Source organism: Sprattus sprattus (assembly GCF_963457725.1).
Source record: "Sprattus sprattus genome assembly, contig: scaffold_99, whole genome shotgun sequence".
In the NCBI taxonomy this organism is placed as follows: domain Eukaryota; kingdom Metazoa; phylum Chordata; class Actinopteri; order Clupeiformes; family Clupeidae; genus Sprattus; species Sprattus sprattus.
Window position 1 is genome coordinate 62,501 of NW_027667027.1, and position 22,500 is coordinate 85,000.

Below are 22,500 nucleotides of genomic sequence, written 5' to 3' on the forward strand. Positions count from 1 at the left end.
TATTCTCTGTAAATCAACAAGGCCCGTGTTTATGACCAGCAGGAAATGAACTGAGCCACTAAGCTAAGCTAAGCTAAGTCAAACCAAAGCAAAGCATTATGTTGCAGGATTTGATACCTGATAATGGAAACGTCTCCACTAATTTAGCATTATCTGGTGTCTTAATCTTTTGCACAGAAGCTCCAATAATGTTCTTCTTCAGCGACGGCCAGTGGGGGTGAGATGAGTGATAAATGAGGGCAGCCTAAATCTCATCTTAACTTATCATGGTCTGAACTCATGAAGTGCTTGGACAAACTCACCACTACAGCAGTCCAACTACAGGAGGTGACCAGCTCTACAGAAACATGAGGGGGCCACAACAGGGCTGAGTTCTGCCACCTGGTGGCTGTGGATTGCAACTGCACGTTCCTGGCATGAGCTGCGGTGTGCGTGTGCGTGTGCGTGTGCTTGATGGATGAGGCCCGTTAGTGGCGTGGCAGGGCTGAAGGGCTGGCACCTCTGACTCGCGGGCGGAGTGATTTATGAGCACCAGTGGGCATGTTTGACCGGGACTCCCCCCCCCCCCCCCCACACACACACACACACACACACACACACACACACACACACACACACACACACACCATGGCCGCTCACAGGGCTCCGATTGTGCTTCCCTGGGATACGCTGCATTCTGGATATGAGTCTCTCTCACTCACACTCTCTCTCTCTCTCTTTCTCCTGCATTCAATCATTTCCTTACTCTATCTCTCTCTCACTCTCTATCTCCCTCTCTCTCTCACTTCTTCCTGCCCCACCACTCCCTCTCTCTCTTTTCAACTCACTTCATCCTTCCCTTTCTGTTATTCCCTCTCTCTTCCATCCCTCTCTCTATCTCTCCCTCCTTCCATCTCTCTCTCTCTCTCTCTCCCTCCTTCCTTCCATCTATCCCTCTCTCTCTCTCCCTCCTTCCTTCCATCTCTCTCTCTCTCTCTCTCTCTGACTGCTTTGGTTAAGATCCATATTAATCAAGGCCGTGTCCAGGGCCAGTCTGGTCTGCTGCCCTGTGTGACCGGTGAGAGGATGAGAGGCAGGCTTCAGACGAGCCCTGGATGAACTGGAGCTTGTCCTTATGTGTGTGTGTGTGTGTGTGTGTGTGTGTGTGTGTGTGTGTGTGTGTGTGTGTGTGTGTGTGTGTGTGTGTGTGTGTGTGTGAGCCTGTCCTTTTAGCTTGGCAGCAGCAGATGTGGTTGCAAAAGCACAAGCATTAAGGTTCAGAGGAAGAGGTTGACACTCTGCCCTGGGCCTCGGCTCAAGAAAAAAAGTGTGTGGTTGTCTGTGTGTGTGTGTGTGTGTGTGTGTGTGTGTGTGTGTGTGTGTGTGTGTGTGTGTGTGTGTGTGTGTGTGTGTGTGTTTGTGTGTGTGTGTGTGTGCGTCTGTGTGTGTGTGTGTGTGTGTGTGTGTGTGTGTGTGTGTGCGCCTGTGTGTGTGTGTGTGTGTGTGTGTGTGTGCATCTGTGTGTGTGTGTGTGTGTGTGTGTGTGTGAGTTTGTGTGTGTGCGTGTGTGTGTGTGTGTGTGCGTGCGTGTGCGTCTGTGTGTGTGTGTGTGTGTGTGCATCTGTGTGTGTGTGTGTGTTTGTGTGTGAAGTGGTGTGGGTCTGAGAGAGTGTTTCATTTAAAGTCTGAGGTTTGGCTAAAACAGGTCCACCTGATGAGGGCTTGGCAGGAACATTAGGAACATCAGGAACATCAGGAACATCAGGAACATCAGGAACAATGCCTTTAAAATGGTGTATGCTGATAAATAGACCCTATATAGTAGGCATATCTTTTATATTTGTGCATTCTGGCTTGTGATATGCTACAACCGACCCCAAAAAACACCCAAAAACATTTGATATATTCTTCACAACTGTAATATACTCTTCTGTGGTCCCATCTACTTCAACTTCAGATGAAGGCATCGGCACCCCAAGGTCACCCCAAGGTCAACTTTATTTCAGACCTGAACCCCTGAGAGCCTGACATGCTATGTTAGCGTGTGCTCCTCATCTCTCTCTCTCTCTCTCTCTCCTCCTCTCTCATCCCTCTATCTCTCCTCCTCTCTGAGATGCTATGTTAGCGTGTGCTCCTCATCTCTCTCTCTCTCTCCTCCTCTCTCATCCCTCTGTCTCTTCTCCTCTCTCATCCCTCTATCTCTCCTCCTCTCTGAGATGCTATGTTGGGGTTAGGGTTAGGCTCCTCATCTCTCTCTCTCTCTCTCCTCCTCTCTCATCTCTCTATCTCTTCTCCTCTCTCATCCCTCTATCTCTCCTCCTCTCTGAAATGCTATGTTGGGGTTGGGGTTAGGGTTAGGCTCCTCATCTCTCTCTCTCTCTCTCCTCCTCTCTCATCTCTCTATCTCTTCTCCTCTCCCATCCCTCTATCTCTCCTCCTCTCTGAAATGCTATGTTGGGGTTGGGGTTAGGCTCCTCATCTCTCTCTCTCTCTCTCCTCCTCTCTCATCTCCCATCCCTCTATCTCTCCTCCTCTCTGAGATGCTATGTTGGGGTTAGGGTTAGGCTCCTCATCTCTTTCTCTCTCTCTCCTCCTCTCTCATCTCCCATCCCTCTATCTCTCCTCCTCTCTGAGATGCTATGTTGGGGTTAGGGTTAGGCTCCTCATCTCTCTCTCTCTCTCCTCCTCTCTCATCTCCCATCCCTCTATCTCTCCTCCTCTCTGAGATGCTATGTTGGGGTTAGGGTTAGGCTCCTCATCTCTTTCTCTCTCTCTCCTCCTCTCTCATCTCCCATCCCTCTATCTCTCCTCCTCTCTGAGATGCTATGTTGGGGTTAGGGTTAGGCTCCTCATCTCTTTCTCTCTCTCTCCTCCTCTCTCATCTCCCATCCCTCTATCTCTCCTCCTCTCTGAGATGCTATGTTGGGGTTAGGGTTAGGCTCCTCATCTCTCTCTCTCTCTCTCCTCCTCTCTCATCTCTCTATCTCTTCTCCTCTCCCATCCCTCTATCTCTCCTCCTCTCTGAAATGCTATGTTGGGGTTGGGGTTAGGCTCCTCATCTCTCTCTCTCTCTCTCCTCCTCTCTCATCTCCCATCCCTCTATCTCTCCTCCTCTCTGAGATGCTATGTTGGGGTTAGGGTTAGGCTCCTCATCTCTTTCTCTCTCTCTCCTCCTCTCTCATCTCCCATCCCTCTATCTCTCCTCCTCTCTGAGATGCTATGTTGGGGTTAGGGTTAGGCTCCTCATCTCTTTCTCTCTCTCCTTCCCAGGGCCTCCAGCCTGCAGTCTTGAGTAGCTCACCTTCTCGATGAGCTCGTAGCTCTCCTCCAGTTTCAGGGCCCGGTTCTGCAGAGAGGTGGAGGCTCGCTGGAACACCTCCATCCACTGCTGGTACGACGACTCGCTAATGTCTGCTACGGCGAAGCACAGCGTCCGCAAGCCTGAGTGAGGAAAGGAGGATAGGTGCCATCAGAGGAGCTCTACAGGTCCGCTAAGCAGTTAGCATGACTTGCATTTATGTTTTGCTGCATCTTTGTTTCATTGCTTCTTTTCTACAGGTGTTAAAAGACGGATCTTTATAAGACTGGGTTAGTTAATATTACCCAGTTTGGTTAACTTATCAGAGTGCATTTAGACCTTTCCAGAGGAGGCGGGGAGAATCTATTGAAAGGCTCTCATACCCAACTGCTCTAGAATCTGAAGCAGGTACCCTCAGTGTTGTAGTGGGTAAGCAGCCCATACAGCACAGGATAAACGCCCTGTTTTGAGAAGTGGGTATACGCAATGCTGACTGAAAAATAAGTGTGTATACTCCGTATACCTGCGTATACCCTGGACTACACCAGTGGGTACCATTAGAACCTGGACTCTAGAATCCTGAGGTTGTAATGCAAAACCCTCAACCAACCAGCAGAGGGCAGGAGATTCATGAGAATTGAGGAAATGAGGACAGCTTTGTTGGGTGAAATATGGCAACCTGCTCCCAGACGATACGTGACTGGGAGCTGTAATGAGACACCCAGCCATGGTGTCCTACCACCAGCTAATGCAACGACTAAAGTGTAGGAAACCTTTGGTGTGTGTGAGGGAATGACTGTGAACCATTACTTTCAGCTGTTTCCTAGCGTCAGTAACATCAGCTTTAGTCTACCTGTACCTCATCTAGAACATTTAGCCTGTGTGCTTAGGGTGTGGACCCGTACACAAGTTGACACATGTTGACAGACTGCCTGCTTACCCTCGGTGGCAAACGCCTCCAGGTGTTTCAGTGTGATGTCCTTATACCTGGAGCTGTCAGCTAGGCGGTCGTAGATGACCGTGTCCTGAAAGAGCACAGACACGTTGGGGTCTTTCACTTTCCACAGTTTTGATGGATATTGTTGACAGTGATGTGAAGAGTCTTATAGCATACGCCTCTATAGACCCTCACCAACCCTACTTAATAAAAAGACTATTACAGAATGAATTTAACCCCTGGGCTGATCAGTCACTAATGTACTGTCGACACGCTTGTATAATAATGCAGTTCAGTTATATCTATTATTATTATTAGAATTATGATAGTCAGTTCACACAAAACAGCCTGCCTATATTACCCCCTTCTCTGTGCTGTGACTGCAGTCTGTATTTGCATTACAGAGTGAAACCACTGCAGTACTCCATCACACACAACCAAGAAACCAATCAACTGCTAATGGAGGAGCAGAGGAGAGGAAAGAGAGAAAAAAAGGGAAGAAGAGGGAAGAAAGGAGATCATCTGTGACGTGAGCGATGAGGAGAGAGCAAGAGAGAGAGAGAGAGAGAGAGAGCAAGAGAGAGAGAGAGAGAGAGAGAGAGAGAGAGAGAGAGAGAGGGAGAGAGAGGGAGAGCGAGAGAGGGAGCAGCTTCGACATGTCGGTGCTGAGCAACAGAGGGGTGGGGGTGGGGCGAAGGAGGTGTAAAGAAGGAGTGTGTGAGAGAATGGGGGTCAGAGAGGGCACTGGAGAGCTAGACATGGAGACCAACTACAGGTGGGAATGGGGGGAGAGAGGAAGGATGAAGGAGGAGAAAAATAGATAAAGAGATACACAGCAAAACAAAGGGATGATTAGCAACAGAGAGAGTGAGAAAAAAAAGGATGAATAAAAATGGAGAGAGTGAGAGAAAAAGGATGAATAGAAATGGAGAGAGTGAGAGAAAAAAGGATGAATAAAAATGGAGAGAGTGAGAGAAAAAGGATGAATAGAAATGGAGAGAGTGAGAGAAAAAAGGCATGAATAGAAATTGAGAGAGTGAGAGAAAAAAGGGATGAATAAGAGGCAAGCTGAGAGCAAAGGCTGTGAGAGAAAGAAATCAAACAAAGAAGAGAGGGAATAGGGAATGAGTGAGAGAAAAGAGAGAGAGAATGAGAGAGAGAGAGAGGGGAAGAGAGAGAGAGGGGGGGGGAGAGAGAGAGAGAGAGAGAGAGAGAGAGAGAGAACACTCCAGACTTTAACAGCCACTGGAGCCCATCACAGGTTGCCATGGAGAGAGACACTCACGGCTCCTTTGCAGTAGAGGCGGATCCGACCGGTTGGAGTGCGCATGATGACGGACATTCTTTTTCTTGTGCTGAGGGGGGGGGGAGACCACACACACACACACACACACACACACACACACACACACACACACCAGACACACAGACACACACACACACACACACACACGCACACACACACACACACACACACACACACACACACACACACAGACACACCCACAGACACACACACACACACACACACAATTCAGTACATGAAGTGCACCACTGGAGACATGATCACCACCATCAGGTCCACCATTACCTCTGAGACAATAAGACTGCAATCACAAAGACAGACACATATTTCACTCTGTTCTTCCCCTAGAAAGCAAGAGGCAGATTGCAGGTTATGCTGCAGTAGCGTAGCTGCATTTCCCAAAGCACTAAACTATATCTCAAGCCGGCCTCCAAACCCAACAGCATTAGCGGTTCGATTTTGCATTGTGTTCCATAGAAATGGACATGCTGCTTTAAGTACCAGCACATGTTTTACAGAACACTACACACATAGTCATTGTGAGATTAATTAATAAAAGATTATTACTCTATTATTAAACTGTGGCATGTGCTTTTCATGTTGACACAGCTGCTCACAGCACAGTGCACTGGAACTGGAACTGGCAGCATAGTGTACAATGAAGGGTACAATACAGGTACTGTACTAATGGGTTTGGTCTGTGAATATGTGTGTGTGTGTGCGTGTGTGTGTGTGTGTGTGTGTGTGTGTCTCTGTGTGTGTGTGTGTGTGTGTGTGTGTGTGTGTGTGTGTGTGTGTGTGTCTCTGTGTGTGTGTGTGTGTGTGTGTGTGTGTCTCTGTGTGTCTCTGTGTGTCTCTGTGTGTCTCTGTGTGTCTCTGTGTGTCTCTGTTTTTGAGAGGGAGAGATAGAGAGACAGTCTTTTGCACTATAATCAGTACTGCATACACTGGCTGTCCTGTTTTGATGCCAACGCCCAACCATGGCCGTGTTTGTTTATTGTGAGTGTGAGGTGTTTCTGTAGGCCTACTGTAGGGAAGTATGCACACTGCTTATGAGCACTAGGTTTGCTTTTTCAGAACACACAAAACTAAGACAACAACGGATTATCCTGCCGTGCCAAAGGAACCCCACCACACCTGAGAATATATTACCTGGTAAACTCCACCACACCTGAGAATATATTACCTGGTAAACTCCACCACACCTGAGAATATATTACCTGGTAAACTCCACCACACCTGACAATATATTACCTGGTAAACTCCACCACACCTGAGAATATATTACCTGGTAAACTCCACCACACCTGACAATATATTACCTGGTAAACTCCACCACACCTGAGAATATATTACCTGGTAAACTCCACCACACCTGAGAATATATTACCTGGTAAACTCCACCACACCTGACAATATATTACCTGGTAAACTCCACCACACCTGACAATATATTACCTGGTAAACTCCACCACACCTGAGAATATATTACCTGGTAAACTCCACCACACCTGAGAATATATTACCTGGTAAACCCCACCACACCTGACAATATATTACCTGGTAAACTCCACCACACCTGAGAATATATTACCTGGTAAACTCCACCACACCTGAGAATATATTACCTGGTAAACTCCACCACACCTGACAATATATTACCTGGTAAACTCCAACACGTGCAGCAGCTCGTACTTCTCTTCCTCCCCCATCTGAAAGAGATGACAGGCAGAGGTCAAGGGTCAGAGTTCAGAGTTCAGCCTCATCCACTCCCATCCTCTGCTCACACCCACAGTGAGAGGACGGGTCCACTGATCCACTCCCATCCTCTGCTCACACCCAGAGTGAGAGGACGGGTCCACTGATCCACTCCCATCCTCTGCTCACACCCAGAGTGAGAGGACGGACTACAGCAGAGTTTGATTCCATTATCTCGCCCCAACACAAGGAGCACTCGGGGACTCAAAGGGTCTCATTAGGAGAACAACGTGATGAATCTGAAGAGGGCTGAAAATTAGTGGGAATTATACATAAATAATCTGAACTATTTCATGCTCAAGCATAAATATATACAGTACTGTGCAGAAGGCACTTTAGTTGTCCCACAAAACATTTATCTTAGACAGTTATTTTGTATCCTTATTATCATTATTGTGTCGACTTCATATTTTATAGTTTTTTGAAAAATAGTGAAATATGTTAGTGAAACATTAGGAGGTAAGTAAAGAAAGTAACAAAGCAATATACCACAGTGCAGATTGAAAGAGTAAAGGCCATCAGCTCAGCACTGACAGACACCAGTCTAACTTGGCATTACATGAAGAGACAGAGAATCAAGGCCGTCTAAATCCACTGAAGACCTGAATCTATACAAGTGTACCTATAGAATTCATGCTGTTTTGAAGACAAAGGGAGCTCTCACCAAATATTGATTTGATTTTTTTGTTTTGTTTGCTGCACTGTATTTGATGTGAAAATACAAAACGATTTATGTTTTTTTGAAAGCATCCTCACACTACAGCATTCTTTCACAAATACCCAAACTTTTGCACGGTACTGGATGTATATGGCATTTTATATCTGCAAATATTAAACTGGAGTTGGTCTGAGTCTGACCCTCTATCTCTTTTATACTCTTTTCTTTTCACACTGGCCTTCCTTAGTCACATGATCAGTTTAGCCAATTACAGGAACAGAATGCCCTTCTGTCTGACGCTCTGAGGGGCACAGGGGCCTTGCTGTCTTCATTCCTCTCCTAATTACATCACTTTACTCTGAACCTCACACTGTTTCACCCAGAGAGGCAGCATGGGACACACTCTCTCACTCTCACTCTCACTCTCACTCTCACTCTCACTCTCACTCTCACTCTCACTCTCACTCTCACTCTCACTCTCACTCTCACTCTCACTCTCACTCTCACTCTCACTCTCACTCTCACTCACACTCACACTCTCACTCTCACTCTCACTCTCACTCTCACTCTCACTCTCACTCTCACTCTCACTCTCACTCACACTCACACTCACACTCACACTCACACTCACACTCACACTCACACTCACACTCACACTCACACTCACTCTCTCTCTCTCTCTCTCTCTCTCTCTCTCTCTCTCTCTCTCTCTCTCTCTCTCTCTCTCTCTCTCTCTCCCTCTCTCTCTCCTGACAACACTGCTGATGAGCCCCCTACATCACCATGGACACGGTTGCTATGACATCAGAATAGCCTCTGGTCACTGAGGTCATCTCACACACACACACACACACACACACACACACACACACACACACACACACACACACACACACACACACACACACACACACACACACACACACACACACACACACACACACACACACACACACACACACACACACACACACACACACACACACTTCAATGGGGAAATGAATAGAATGATCAGGGCCGACACACAAACACACCCTAATCCCCCAACACAATCACCCATGCACACACACCATAGCCTGAGAAGACCTTGGTGTGGAATGACACGAGCGTCACATGTATGAGAGATCAGGGCGCTTTAAAGCACATCAGTGTTAATATGACCTCAGAGCGTCACATGTATCAGCGATCAGGGCGCTTTAAAGCACATCAGTGTTAATACGACCTCAGAGCGTCACATGTATCAGCGATCAGGGCGCTTTAAAGCACATCAGTGTTAATACGACCTCAGAGCGTCACATGTATCAGCGATCAGGGCGCTTTAAAGCACATCAGTGTTAATATGACCTCAGAGCGTCACATGTATCAGCGATCAGGGCGCTTTAAAGCACATCAGTGTTAATATGACCTCAGAGCGTCACATGTATCAGCGATCAGGGCGCTTTAAAGCACATCAGTGTTAATATGACCTCAGAGCGTCACATGTATCAGCGATCAGGGCGCTTTTAAGCACATCAGTGTTAATATGACCTCAGAGCGTCACATGTATCAGCGATCAGGGCGCTTTTAAGCACATCAGTGTTAATATGACCTCAGAGGAGTGATTGACACATGTATGACGGCCTTATCTGAGCTTCACATTCTGTTGCTTTGGATCAATCTGCCCATTCTAAGCATTTGGGTAAATGTTCCTCAAATCCGCCTAGAAAATCCTACCGCTCTACCAGATGTGTTGCTTCTATTAATGTCACAAGGATCATTCTGGAACCTTTTTTTATGTGATGCATCAGATTCCTGTATAGGCCTATTGTTGAAGAACAGCTGTGTAGAAAATGTCAGATGACATGACCATGAATCAGACACTGAGGTGAGGCTGTCATAGTGAGGCAGTGTGTGTCGTGTCACTGTGGCAAAGGGACAGCGTGAGAGCCAGGCTCGATGGCGTGGCAGTCAGAGCACACACTCATCTGTAGTGACATCATCACATCGTCACAGTCACACAGTCAGAGCACACACTCATCTGTAGTGACATCATCACATCGTCACAGTCACACAGTCAGAGCACACACTCATCTGTAGTGACATCATCACAGTCACACAGTCAGAGCACACACTCATCTGTAGTGACATCATCACAGTCACACAGTCAGAGCACACACTCCTCTGTAGTGACATCATCACAGTCACACAGTCAGAGCACACACTCATCTGTAGTGACATCATCACATCGTCACAGTCACACAGTCAGAGCACACACTCCTCTGTAGTGACATCATCACATCATCACAGTCACACAGCTACTCGCCACTCATCTGTAGTGACATCATCACATCGTCACAGTCACACAGCTACTCGCCACTCATCTGTAGTGACATCATCACATCATCACAGTCACACAGTCAGAGCACACACTCATCTGTAGTGACATCATCACAGTCACACAGTCAGAGCACACACTCATCTGTAGTGACATCATCACATCGTCACAGTCACACAGTCAGAGCACACACTCATCTGTAGTGACATCATCACATCGTCACAGTCACACAGTCAGAGCACACACTCATCTGTAGTGACATCATCACATCGTCACAGTCACACAGTCAGAGCACATACTCATCTGTAGTGACATCATCACATCATCACAGTCACACAGTCAGAGCACACACTCATCTGTAGTGACATCATCACATCGTCACAGTCACACAGTCAGAGCACACACTCATCTATAGTGACATCATCACATCGTCACAGTCACACAGCTACTGGCCACTCACCGCTTCCATGATGACGGTGTCGGGCGTTCTCCCGGAGAACACAAAGCCCAGGTTCCGTGCAGCCCGTACCAGAGCGCCCTCATCTGGGGAACACAAGAACACAAGAACCAAGGTCAAATGTCAAAGGTCAACCTGTCACCGACACTCAACCAGATCACAGAGGAGAGTTCTTTTCCCTCTCCCTTGGACTCTCTAAGACACTTTATAACACTTTTTGAAGATTTTGGGGGGGGGGACGACGAGGCGAGGCACCGTCAGAACACACGCATTAATTAAAGAGAGTCAGAGCAAGAGCTTATCCATTCTGACTAATAAATCAAATAAAGCACAAACACCAGCCTGTACTGTCAAACTGAATGTGTTGCTATTCTACACTGAGTAGCATTTGCAGTAAACTTGTCCAATATGGTTTTGTTTACGGGAGGGGGGCGGGTGAGGGGGGGTGTGGTGGGGTGGAGGGTGGGGTGGGGGGCGGGGTCATATTTTCAGAGATGTTGAACTCCCCACACGGGTGTCCGTCCACAGGGAGATGCCTGAGTGTTTGCGTGTCGAGCATCTCTCCACCCTATTAGCCTGCTAATGAGGCTACAGCACTGATTAGCTCCACATGTTGACAGGCAGGCTCCAGTCTCTGTGGACAGGACTGCACAGCCACGAGGTCTTCAGGCTCCAGTCTCTGTGGACAGGACTGCACAGCCACGAGGTCTTCAGGCTCCAGTCTCTGTGGACAGGACTGCACAGCCACGAGGTCTTCAGGCTCCAGTCTCTGTGGACAGGACTGCACAGCCACGAGGTCTTCAGGCTCCAGTCTCTGTGGACAGGACTGCACAGCCACGAGGTCTTCAGGCCCAGAGGGTGTTGCATTCGACTGAGGGAGCTTTGGAGCGGCGACGTCTTAAAGGTTCAGTTAGCGATTCCGGCGAAAGCTTGCTGATGTCTGAGCTCGACAGCAAATCAAATTACACCCTTCCCTTCCGTGCTCCTGAGGCAGGGCGTTGATTGGCTGGAATTGTTTATGGCACGGTTCCAGACACTTTGTTTGTTTCCCATCCACAGCTGGGCATCAACACCAGATCAACACCAGAGCCTTTGGAGCACTCACACTGAGCGGAGAGCTAGATGGACTCTGAGGAGCCATTCCCTGAATTTGACCACAAGTCTTTTGGGATATAATCATGGACTCCACCTTTAAGTGTCTCCTATTGCTCAGTCAGACTCACCCAAAGGCTTCCAGGTAAGGAGGACCAGGATTCAATTAAATTCAATTCAATTCAATTTTATTTGTATAGCGCCATAACAATACAATTGCCTCTAGGCGCTTAACAGAGCCCAGAGCCTAAACCCCCTTAGTGCCTGCACAACGGCAACAGGGCCAAGGAAAAACTCCCTGTTGGACAGGAAGAAACCTTAAGCAGAACCACGGCACATAAGGGGGGACCCATCTGCTTGAGGTCGCCCGGGTGGAGTTAGGAAGGTGGGAAGGTGGGAAGGGGGAGGGTTGTGTGGCAGAAGGGGAAAGGAAGCAACAGGGGTTATACACAGCCAACATTGATCCGTTGGGCAGAAGGGGCTTTAGAGCGACAGCGCCTTAAGTGTTTACAGTGGCTCTGAATCACTTTCTGGGGCTCTTTGTCAGCTTAATGGTCTTGGTGCAGCCCTATTGGTGGAGCAGGTCTCTTGGTGCAGCCCTATTGGTGGAGCACGGCTCTAGGTGCAGCCCTATTGGTGGAGCAGGGCTCTTGGTGCAGCCCTATTGGTGGAGCAGGTCTCTTGGTGCAGCCCTATTGGTGGAGCAGGGCTCTTGGTGCAGCCCTATTGGTGGAGCAGGGCTCTAGGTGAGCAGGGCTCTAGGTGCAGCCCTATTGGTGGAGCAGGGCTCTAGGTGCAGCCCTATTGGTGGAGCAGGGCTCTAGGTGCAGCCCTATTGGTGGAGCAGGGCTCTTGGTGCAGCCCTATTGGTGGAGCAGGGCTCTAGGTGCAGCCCTATTGGTGGAGCAGGGCTCTTGGTGCAGCCCTATTGGTGGAGCAGGGCTCTTGGTGCAGCCCTATTGGTGGAGCAGGTCTCTAGGTGCAGCCCTATTGGTGGAGCAGGTCTCTAGGTGCAGCCCTATTGGTGGAGCAGGGCTCTTGGTGCAGCCCTATTGGTGGAGCAGGGCTCTAGGTGAGCAGGGCTCTAGGTGCAGCCCTATTGGTGGAGCAGGGCTCTTGGTGCAGCCCTATTGGTGGAGCAGGGCTCTAGGTGAGCAGGGCTCTAGGTGCAGCCCTATTGGTGGAGCAGGGCTCTAGCCATGTCAAGGTCACAGGTTCAGTTCTCAAAGAGCTCTAACCCTGAACAGTTAACCCTCCCATTAGGTACTGTAGGTTGCTTTGGGTGAAAGCTTGCATGAAATATACTGAACAGAAAAATAAAGGCAAGGAAAGATTGTTAGAGACATGGTTACCGTTCATATAGGAAATCAGTCAATGCATTGCCATAGAGTATGGATATGGCATGACTAAGGCTACAGATAGGATTTGGGACACACAATTTGAGAGAAATAAGCTTTATGTGAGCGTAAAGATGTAACAAGATCTTAGTCCTGTTCATGAAATATGGGATTAAAAGTGTGTTTGTATCTGTGTTCATGGTATGTAGGGGTATGACGTGTGTGTCTGGGCCTGTATAGGGCAGTATGTGTGTGTGTGTGTCTGGGCCTGTATAGGGCAGTATGTGTGTGTGTGTGTCTGGGCCTGTATAGGGCAGTATGTGTGTGTGTGTCTGGGCCTGTATAGGGCAGTGTGTGTGTGTGTGTGTCTGGGCCTGTATAGGGCAGTGTGTGTGTGTGTGTCTGGGCCTGTATAGGGCAGTGTGTGTGTGTGTGTCTGGGCCTGTATAGGGCAGTGTGTGTGTGTGTGTGTGTCTGGGCCTGTATAGGGCAGTATGTGTGTGTGTGTGTCTGGGCCTGTATAGGGCAGTATGTGTGTGTGTGTGTGTGTGTCTGGGCCTGTATAGGGCAGTGTGTGTGTGTGTGTCTGGGCCTGTATAGGGCAGTGTGTGTGTGTGTGTCTGGGCCTGTATAGGGCAGTGTGTGTGTGTGTGTCTGGGCCTGTATAGGGCAGTGTGTGTGTGTGTGTGTGTGTGTGTCTGGGCCTGTATAGGGCAGTGTGTGTGTGTGTGTCTGGGCCTGTATAGGGCAGTATGTGTGTGTGTGTCTGGGCCTGTATAGGGCAGTATGTGTGTGTGTGTCTGGGCCTGTATAGGGCAGTATGTGTGTGTGTGTCTGGGCCTGTATAGGGCAGTATGTGTGTGTGTGTGTGTCTGGGCCTGTATAGGGCAGTATGTGTGTGTGTGTCTGGGCCTGTATAGGGCAGTGTGTGTGTGTGTGTCTGGGCCTGTATAGGGCAGTATGTGTGTGTGTGTGTGTCTGGGCCTGTATAGGGCAGTGTGTGTGTGTGTGTCTGGGCCTGTATAGGGCAGTATGTGTGTGTGTGTGTGTGTCTGGGCCTGTATAGGGCAGTATGTGTGTGTGTGTGTCTGGGCCTGTATAGGGCAGTATGTGTGTGTGTGTGTCTGGGCCTGTATAGGGCAGTGTGTGTGTGTGTGTGTGTCTGGGCCTGTATAGGGCAGTGTGTGTGTGTGTGTGTGTCTGGGCCTGTATAGGGCAGTATGTGTGTGTGTGTCTGGGCCTGTATAGGGCAGTGTGTGTGTGTGTGTCTGGGCCTGTATAGGGCAGTGTGTGTGTGTGTGTCTGGGCCTGTATAGGGCAGTATGTGTGTGTGTGTGTCTGGGCCTGTATAGGGCAGTGTGTGTGTGTGTGTCTGGGCCTGTATAGGGCAGTGTGTGTGTGTGTGTCTGGGCCTGTATAGGGCAGTATGTGTGTGTGTGTGTGTGTGTGTGTGTCTGGGCCTGTATAGGGCAGTATATGGTGAGTATTTAGTGAGGTCGTCCAATGAGAGTGCCAGGTGTGGAGAGGGGTCCAGCTGGTGCTGGTACTGACCAGGTGAGGCTGCCTGGTAGATAATCTTGTCGTCGTGGCGCTCGGGGACAGCAGTGTGACAGATGGCCATCATGGTCATGAACTCCAGGATGACAGGAGCTGTTGGCTGCACACACAGAGAGGAGAGAGGAGAGACAGTCAGGGGGCTGAGGCCAAGACTTCCACTGCTACTGCTACTAGCCCTACTATGACCATCAACAACAGCTGCTACTGCTACTGCTACTGCTACTAGCCCTACTATGACCATCAACAACAGCTGCTACTGCTGTCACTGCTGCTACTGCTACTGCTACTGCTACTGCTGTCACTGCTACTGCTACTGCTACTGCTACTGCTACTGCTACTGCTACTGCTACTTCCACTGCTACTGCTACTGCTACTGCTACTAGCCCTACTATGACCATCAACAACAGCTGCTACTGCTACTGCTACTGCTACTGCTACTGCTACTGCTACTAGCCCTACTATGACCATCAACAACAGCTGCTACTGCTACTGCTACTGCTACTGCTACTGCTACTAGCCCTACTATGACCATCAACAACAGCTGCTACTGCTACTAGCCCTACTATGACCATCAACAACAGCTGCTACTGCTACTGCTACTGCTACTGCTACTAGCCCTACTATGACCATCAACAACAGCTGCTACTGCTACTAGCCCTACTATGACCATCAACAACAGCTGCTACTGCTACTGCTACTGCTACTGCTACTAGCCCTACTATGACCATCAACAACAGCTGCTACTGCTACTAGCCCTACTATGACCATCAACAACAGCTGCTACTGCTGCCACTGCTACTGCTACTGCTACTGCTACTGCTACTAGCCCTACTATGACCATCAACAACAGCTGCTACTGCTACTGCTACTGCTACTGCTACTGCTACTGCTACTGCTACTGCTACTGCTACTGCTACTGCTACTAGCCCTACTATGACCATCAACAACAGCTGCTACTGCTACTGCTACTGCTACTGCTACTAGCCCTACTATGACCATCAACAACAGCTGCTACTGCTACTGCTACTGCTACTGCTACTAGCCCTACTATGACCATCAACAACAGCTGCTACTGCTGTCACTGCTACTGCTACTGCTACTGCTACTAGCCCTACTATGACTATCAACAACAGCTGCTACTGCTGCCACTGCTACTGCTACTGCTACTAGCCCTACTATGACTATCAACAACAGCTGCTACTGCTGCTGCTGTCACTGCTGCTGCTGCTACTGCTACTGCTACTGCTGCCACTGCTACTGCCACTGCTACTGCTACTGCCACTGCTACTGCTACTGCTACTGCCACTGCTACTGCTACTGCTACTGCTACTGCTACTGCTACTGCTTCTACTACTACTACTTAAAGTACTACCAATCCTAATACTACTTATTTTAGATGTACTAATTAATTATGTAAGATGCTCTGTTAATAAGATATACAGGTCTATATAAATCATAGCAATGTAGTTGAAATGCTGAAATGTCCACCCATTTGCCAGTCAAGGCATTCATAAAAGATCACACATTAAAATGACCACATAACTTGGACAAACTTTACTTTGAATGAATATCCCACATTCCAATTCACAACCATCTTGTCTCTCCCACTCTACATGCTTTCATAAAATAAATTAATAAAACAGTGGATAGCAAAGCAGAGGGCTCTCTCTGTCTCTCTCTCTCTCTCAAAGCATTTCTAATGAATCAGTCCCTGTCTCCACTGGTTCTGTTAAGAGAAGCGTACCCTGCAGGAACACACAGGGCTTGAACACAGAACAAGCAGAAATCAAATCCAGCGAGAGAGAGACCTCATGCTGACACCAAAGGGATTGATAACCCTGCAGACGTGACGGACAGCTACTGTCAGAAGATCAGGAGGCGGACGGGGTTTAGGGGTGAGGGAGGGTTGACAGGGTGTCAATCACCAGCGAAACCCCAGCGGACACCAGAGAGGCCACCTGACAAGAAGTGACAGCCAATAGAAAGCCCTGAGGCCAGTTCTGTAAAGTGTGTAATTGCGAGAGTCACGGTTAGTGTGGGTGGTATGAGAGTCCTTTTTTCAATTGATGCTAAGCTTGACTAAGCTTTCTCATCTGGGAGAGAGAGAGAGAGAGAGAGAGGGGGAGGGAGGGAGAGAAAGAGAGAGATAGAGAGAGAGAGGGAGGGAGGGAGGGAGAGAAAGAGAGAGAGAGAGACTCATGGGATCTGGTCAGCGAATAAACAAACAAACAAACAAAACAAAAAAATGCCTGAGAGCTTCTGTAGTGACTCAAATGAGGAGCCCCTGTGGGAGAGCTGTTACTTTAATCTCCACACACCCCTAGTCAATCACACACACTCACACTCACACTCACACTCACACTCACACTCACACTCACACTCACACACACACACACACACACACACACACACACACACACACACACACACACACACACACACACACACACACACACTCACACTCACACTCACACTCACACTCACACTCACACTCACACTCACACTCACACTCACACACAGACACAGACACAGACACAGACACACACACACACACACACACACACACACACACACACTGTGGGTAATGGCCCAGTGTGAAATGAAAGGTGGCCAAGAGCTATGAGAGCCTTGGGCTGGTAATAAGGACTTCTGAGTACTTCTAAGTGCTCTAAGTGCAACATGACAACACTAGAACAATAGCCCTACCTTCAGTAGCAGCGTAGCCCAACTCAATAGCAACACAGTAAATATTTAGAATATCACTAGAATGTCATTTTTAAATGGACTGCAGGACGAAGTACAGTATCTACACTCCTAAATATTTTGAGTGCACACCAATATGTGAAATTAAAATCAAGAGGTTTTGATCACCAGCTTTCCTGTGAGAATCTCACACTGATGAGAAGATTATCTCTTTCTCTTTCTCTTTCTCTCTCTCCCTCTCTCTCTCTCTTTGCTCTCTCCCTCTCTCTCTCTCTCCCTCTCTCTCTCCCTCCCTCTCTCTCTCTTTGCTCTCTCCCTCTCTCTCCCTCACTCTCTCCCTGCAAAAATGCTTTTCTAACCTAGTGTTATTACTCTTATATTGAGATGAAAAAATCTAGTTGGTCTTGTTTCTAGCTAAATTGAACTTACCTAGTGCTCTTTGGTAAGGTTATTTTTGCCTATTTCAAGCAAATATTACTTATTTTAAGAAACCTTAACAAGCCAAATTTGCTTAACGCACTGGCAGCCAAATTTGCTTGTTTTAAGCTCCCTCTCTCTCCCTCTCTCTCTTTGCTCTCTCCCTCTCTCTCTCTTTGCTCTCTCTCTCTCTCCCCCCCCTCTCCCTCTCCCTCTCTCTCTCTCTCTCTCTCTCTCTCTCTCTCTCTCTCTCTCTCTCTCTCTCTCTCTCTCTCTCTCTCTCTCTCTCTCTCTCTCTCTCTCTCTCTCTCTCCCTCTCCCTCTCCCTCTCCCTCTCCCTCTCCCTCTCTCTCTCTCTTTCTGGATTCTGAAGATGGAGAGCTAATGAGGCTTGTCCACCTGAATCCACGTCATGAAGGCCAAGGCAGCTTTTCAAACAGCGTGCAGCACTGACACCACAAATGATCAGAAATGTTGCTCGTCAGCTTCTAATCATTATGAAACACACGAGGGTGAAATGAGGAACATGCGTTTTGCAAATCTATATTAAATAAATCCCAGTCTAATTCTAGCCAGGCCTAGAGCATGTGCTGAGGCGGCCCAGGCTGTAATTAGAATAACTCTGGTACTTCATGCCCAAGGCACGACCCCGTTGTCAACGCAGAAGGACTCCTCCTCATGTTCCCTTCGCGGCGGCAGAAGCGCCATCTGAAGCAAATGTTAGCTCCACCCTCACTCCTTCATAAACAAACCCTTTGATACTCCCAAATTAAGGAGAAACTCAAATTAAATCCATACTGTAGGGCTGAAATCAAATTACCCAAATAGCAAACCCCCCCCACCTCACCCGCCAGAATGAGGCCATTCATGTTCTTCTGGCACAGAATGAAACACACTTGTAATGGTCAGGTGAATCCAATTCACACTCACAAGCAGACACTTAACGTCTGTGCCAAAGTGTCCGCCACAACCAGGCACTGTCACATCTCCAGTGGACCAGAGGAAATAGCGGTGTTGGCTCACACACACACACACACACACACACACACACACACACACACACACACACACAGTGTGCTCGACCTCACTCATCTCCAGTGGCCCAGAGGAATAGCGGTGTAGTGAGGAGTGCATCCCAGTGCAGAGTGAAGAGTGATGGACCCAGACAAGTGGTTGGTTGGTTCCCAGTTTCTAAGCCACAGTGGCTAGTGGTTAGCGGCACTAGCCATGGGCTGTAACAGGGGGCTAGTGGTTAGCGGCACTAGCCATGGGCTCTAACAGGGGGCTAGTGGTTAGCGGCACTTGCCATGGGCTCTAACAGGGGGCGTGGCGGTACTTACATGATTGCTTTGGAGTTTCTCCAGTAAGCTGGGGTCATTAAATCCAGCCTCCTCTGATGAGTCTGAGCTGTGCCTGCAGAGATGAGGGAGAGAGACGTGATTACAGAGTGGAAGAAAAAAAAGACACGGGACACCAACACACACACACACACACACACACACACACACACACACACACACACACACACGCGACAACCGTGTGTTAGCAACAACACAAACAACTGCATAATGATCACAGATGTCCTCGCTCTAGAGAAAAGAGGGTTTTATTTTCAAGTGTGGCTATTAATGAGACTATTACTGTAATTAAATTGCAATGAAGAAAACTTCATATATGACATTTTTTATTAGCCACACCTCTCGTATGCACACTCCACAAGACGTGAGGTCAGCCCAAAGACTCTGAAGTGTGTGATGTTCTTTTTAATTTGATTCAGGTATATTGATCTGTGGGCTCTGTTTAGGATTAATATAAAAAAGATACTTTGTACTATCGACCAAGTTATCTGTCTATGATTTCTCTGTAAATACCAAAGCTTGAGTTTCTGACTGTCTGTGTGAAAGGTAATACAGCCTTATCTAAGACTGTGACAAAGGGAGAGTGTGAGGGAGGGAAGGAGTGAGAGAGTGAAGAGAGGGAGAGGGAGGGAGGGAGGCATAAGAAGAAAAAAAAGAAAGAAAGAAAGAGGGGAAACAGCAAAAAACAGGGAGGGATTATTTAGTTACACAAGCCTGCTTGCCCCAACATTTTTGCGTAACACTTATTTGGGCTCCCCTCTTGCACAAGCTGTTCTCTGGACAACCTAAGAGATCCTCGTTCAACCCTCCGTTCCCTTTTTCATCGAGAGCACATCAATACCGCCAAACGGGGAAAAACACTTGAGAACAACACAAATGCTCTGAGGAGACCTCCCCAGGTTATCTTGAACGTTACACACACACACACACAAACACAGATCACAAAGACAAATTAGTTTCCTCTATGAAATACGACTGCTTTGCTCTTTCGATTAATTCAGAGAAAACCTAAACATGGCTATTTTTACCTGCATCGATACAGAATTTACACTTTGCCGGCAACAGCATCCTCGGCACGGATCGATGGCTGCCTGGGAGATTAATGGGCGGCCAGTAAATCAAACGTGTAGTTAACTAGGCTCAAATGCTGAACAAGATGTTTGTGGGGTTCCACTGAGAGTTAAATCTCCTGTGGCATCGTGAGGCTGTTAGTCTCTGAAACCCAGTGGAAATAATAGGAGCTTTGTGGGGAAGAGAGCATGTCCATGATCCAGAACCGAGGGAAAGTGTAGCATTAGGCTGAGACACAGGGGGAGACATTAGGCTGAGACACAGGGGGAGACATTAGGCTGAGACACAGGGGGAGACATTAGGCTGAGACACAGGGGGAGACATTAGGCTGAGACACAGGGGGAGACAAGGACATGGGATCCATGGTGCTCAGGGCAGAGAGCAACAGGGCTGTTTTGGCTCACACACACACACACACACACACACACACCATCCATGTTGTCAAGGGTTTCTGCGCATGCAGACACACACACATACACATAGACATCTACCTAGTGTTACACCTGAAGGGGTAGTTGGTTCTGATAAGATCAAAAAGATGGAACAATTTCCCCATGTATGCGGTTATATAATTCTTCAAAACCCCTTACGAAAATACTCTCACACATTCAGGATCATAAATTCAACCAGCTCGATCCAGTGTGTTTCAGTGCGTTCACTTATCCCTATTGTGCGTCTATTAATGTGTGCATGTTTGGGTGTGTGTAAATATGCATTCATCTTTGTATACAGCACCTGCATATATGCAAGCATCCTGGTGTGTGAGCACATCTAGCATATTCTATTCTGCTGATGTATACTGTTAGTGTGTGTTTGTCCTTGTGTGTGGTTTTTTGCGTGTGTGTGTCTGTGTGTGTGCGAGTGTGTGTGTGTGTTAGGGGATGCACAGAGACCTTGAGCATTTGAGAACTCGAGCATTTACACAAATTCTTGAGTTCCAACATCATCATTGAATACCCGTTAATCAAATGATGCTGGATCTAACACACACTCGGATTCCACTTAGTGCCCATGAAGAACAAGAGGAAGGGCGGCGACAGCAGAAAAGGATAAATCAATTATTTGGAAGTTCTCTGGTAGCTAATTTCCTTTTGTGAGTTGTGGACAAATGTATCAAGGATGGCTCTACCATGGAGTCTGCCACATAAGAGACAAGGCTACTAAGTTACACTAATGGAGCGTGACAAATAAATGTTGTTAAAATATAGATGCAAGCAAAGAGCAAGACTTTTCATTCGGTTGGGCTTGCTAATGATGACTCACCGAATTGTACATCCACTATATGTAATACACGATAAAAACACTTTGTTGACTGAACTTCCTATCCTATAGTGTAGAATACTGGTTATGATAACATTAAAATATAATCTGTCTCATCCATACTTCATTCACCATTTCATAAGGAAAGACTGAGTGTTATCTTCATATCGTATATACTTTGCTTTCTGTGCTGAGACCAACCCCATCATAGTGACATCATAGTCTTTCAACTGCTCTATGTGCTGAGACCAAGCCCATCATAGTGACATCATAGTCTTTCAACTGCTCTATGTGCTGAGACCAACCCCATCATAGTGACATCATAGTCTTTCAACTGCTCTATGTGCTGAGACCAACCCCATCATAGTGACATCATAGTCTTTCAACTGCTCTATGTGCTGAGACCAACCCCATCATAGTGACATCATAGTCTTTCAACTGCTCTATGTGCTGAGACCAAGCCCATCATAGTGACATCATAGTCTTTCAACTGCTCTATGTGCTGAGACCAAGCCCATCATAGTGACATCATAGTCTTTTAACTGCTCTATGTGCTGAGACCAACCCCATCATAGTGACATCATAGTCTTTCAACTGCTCTATGTGCTGAGACCAACCCCATCATAGTGACATCATAGTCTTTCAACTGCTCTATGTGCTGAGACCAAGCCCATCATAGTGACATCATAGTCTTTCAACTGCTCTATGTGCTGAGACCAACCCCATCATAGTGACATCATAGTCTTTCAACTGCTCTATGTGCTGAGACCAAGCCCATCATAGTGACATCATAGTCTTTCAACTGCTCTATGTGCTGAGACCAAGCCCATCATAGTGACATCATAGTCTTTCGACTGACAGGAGCTCCACCCTCCCAGGCACTCAAGCTTTTCCAGGAAACGAGAACTTGATTCGTAAAATTGCGTCCATAAAATCCGTAGTGTGTGTGTATGTGAGTGTGTGTGTGTGTGTGTGTGTGTGTGTGTATGTTCGCACGC

General features: G+C 47.7%; 1 protein-coding gene across 1 annotated transcript in view; it reads right to left on the reverse strand.

Annotated features, from left to right (window-relative positions):
* LOC308382504 (phospholipid-transporting ATPase IA-like) overlaps positions 1–22,500 on the reverse strand; it is a gene marked incomplete at both ends in the record, with an annotated part of 90,543 nt that overhangs the window by 61,020 nt on the left and 7,023 nt on the right. The window contains 7 exons of the mRNA XM_080860911.1: positions 3,281–3,420; positions 4,218–4,302; positions 5,500–5,569; positions 7,183–7,232; positions 10,711–10,793; positions 14,688–14,793; positions 19,154–19,226. Coding sequence (XP_080717037.1) covers positions 3,281–3,420; positions 4,218–4,302; positions 5,500–5,569; positions 7,183–7,232; positions 10,711–10,793; positions 14,688–14,793; positions 19,154–19,226 — 607 coding nt within the window. The remainder of the gene's footprint in view (positions 1–3,280; positions 3,421–4,217; positions 4,303–5,499; positions 5,570–7,182; positions 7,233–10,710; positions 10,794–14,687; positions 14,794–19,153; positions 19,227–22,500) is intronic.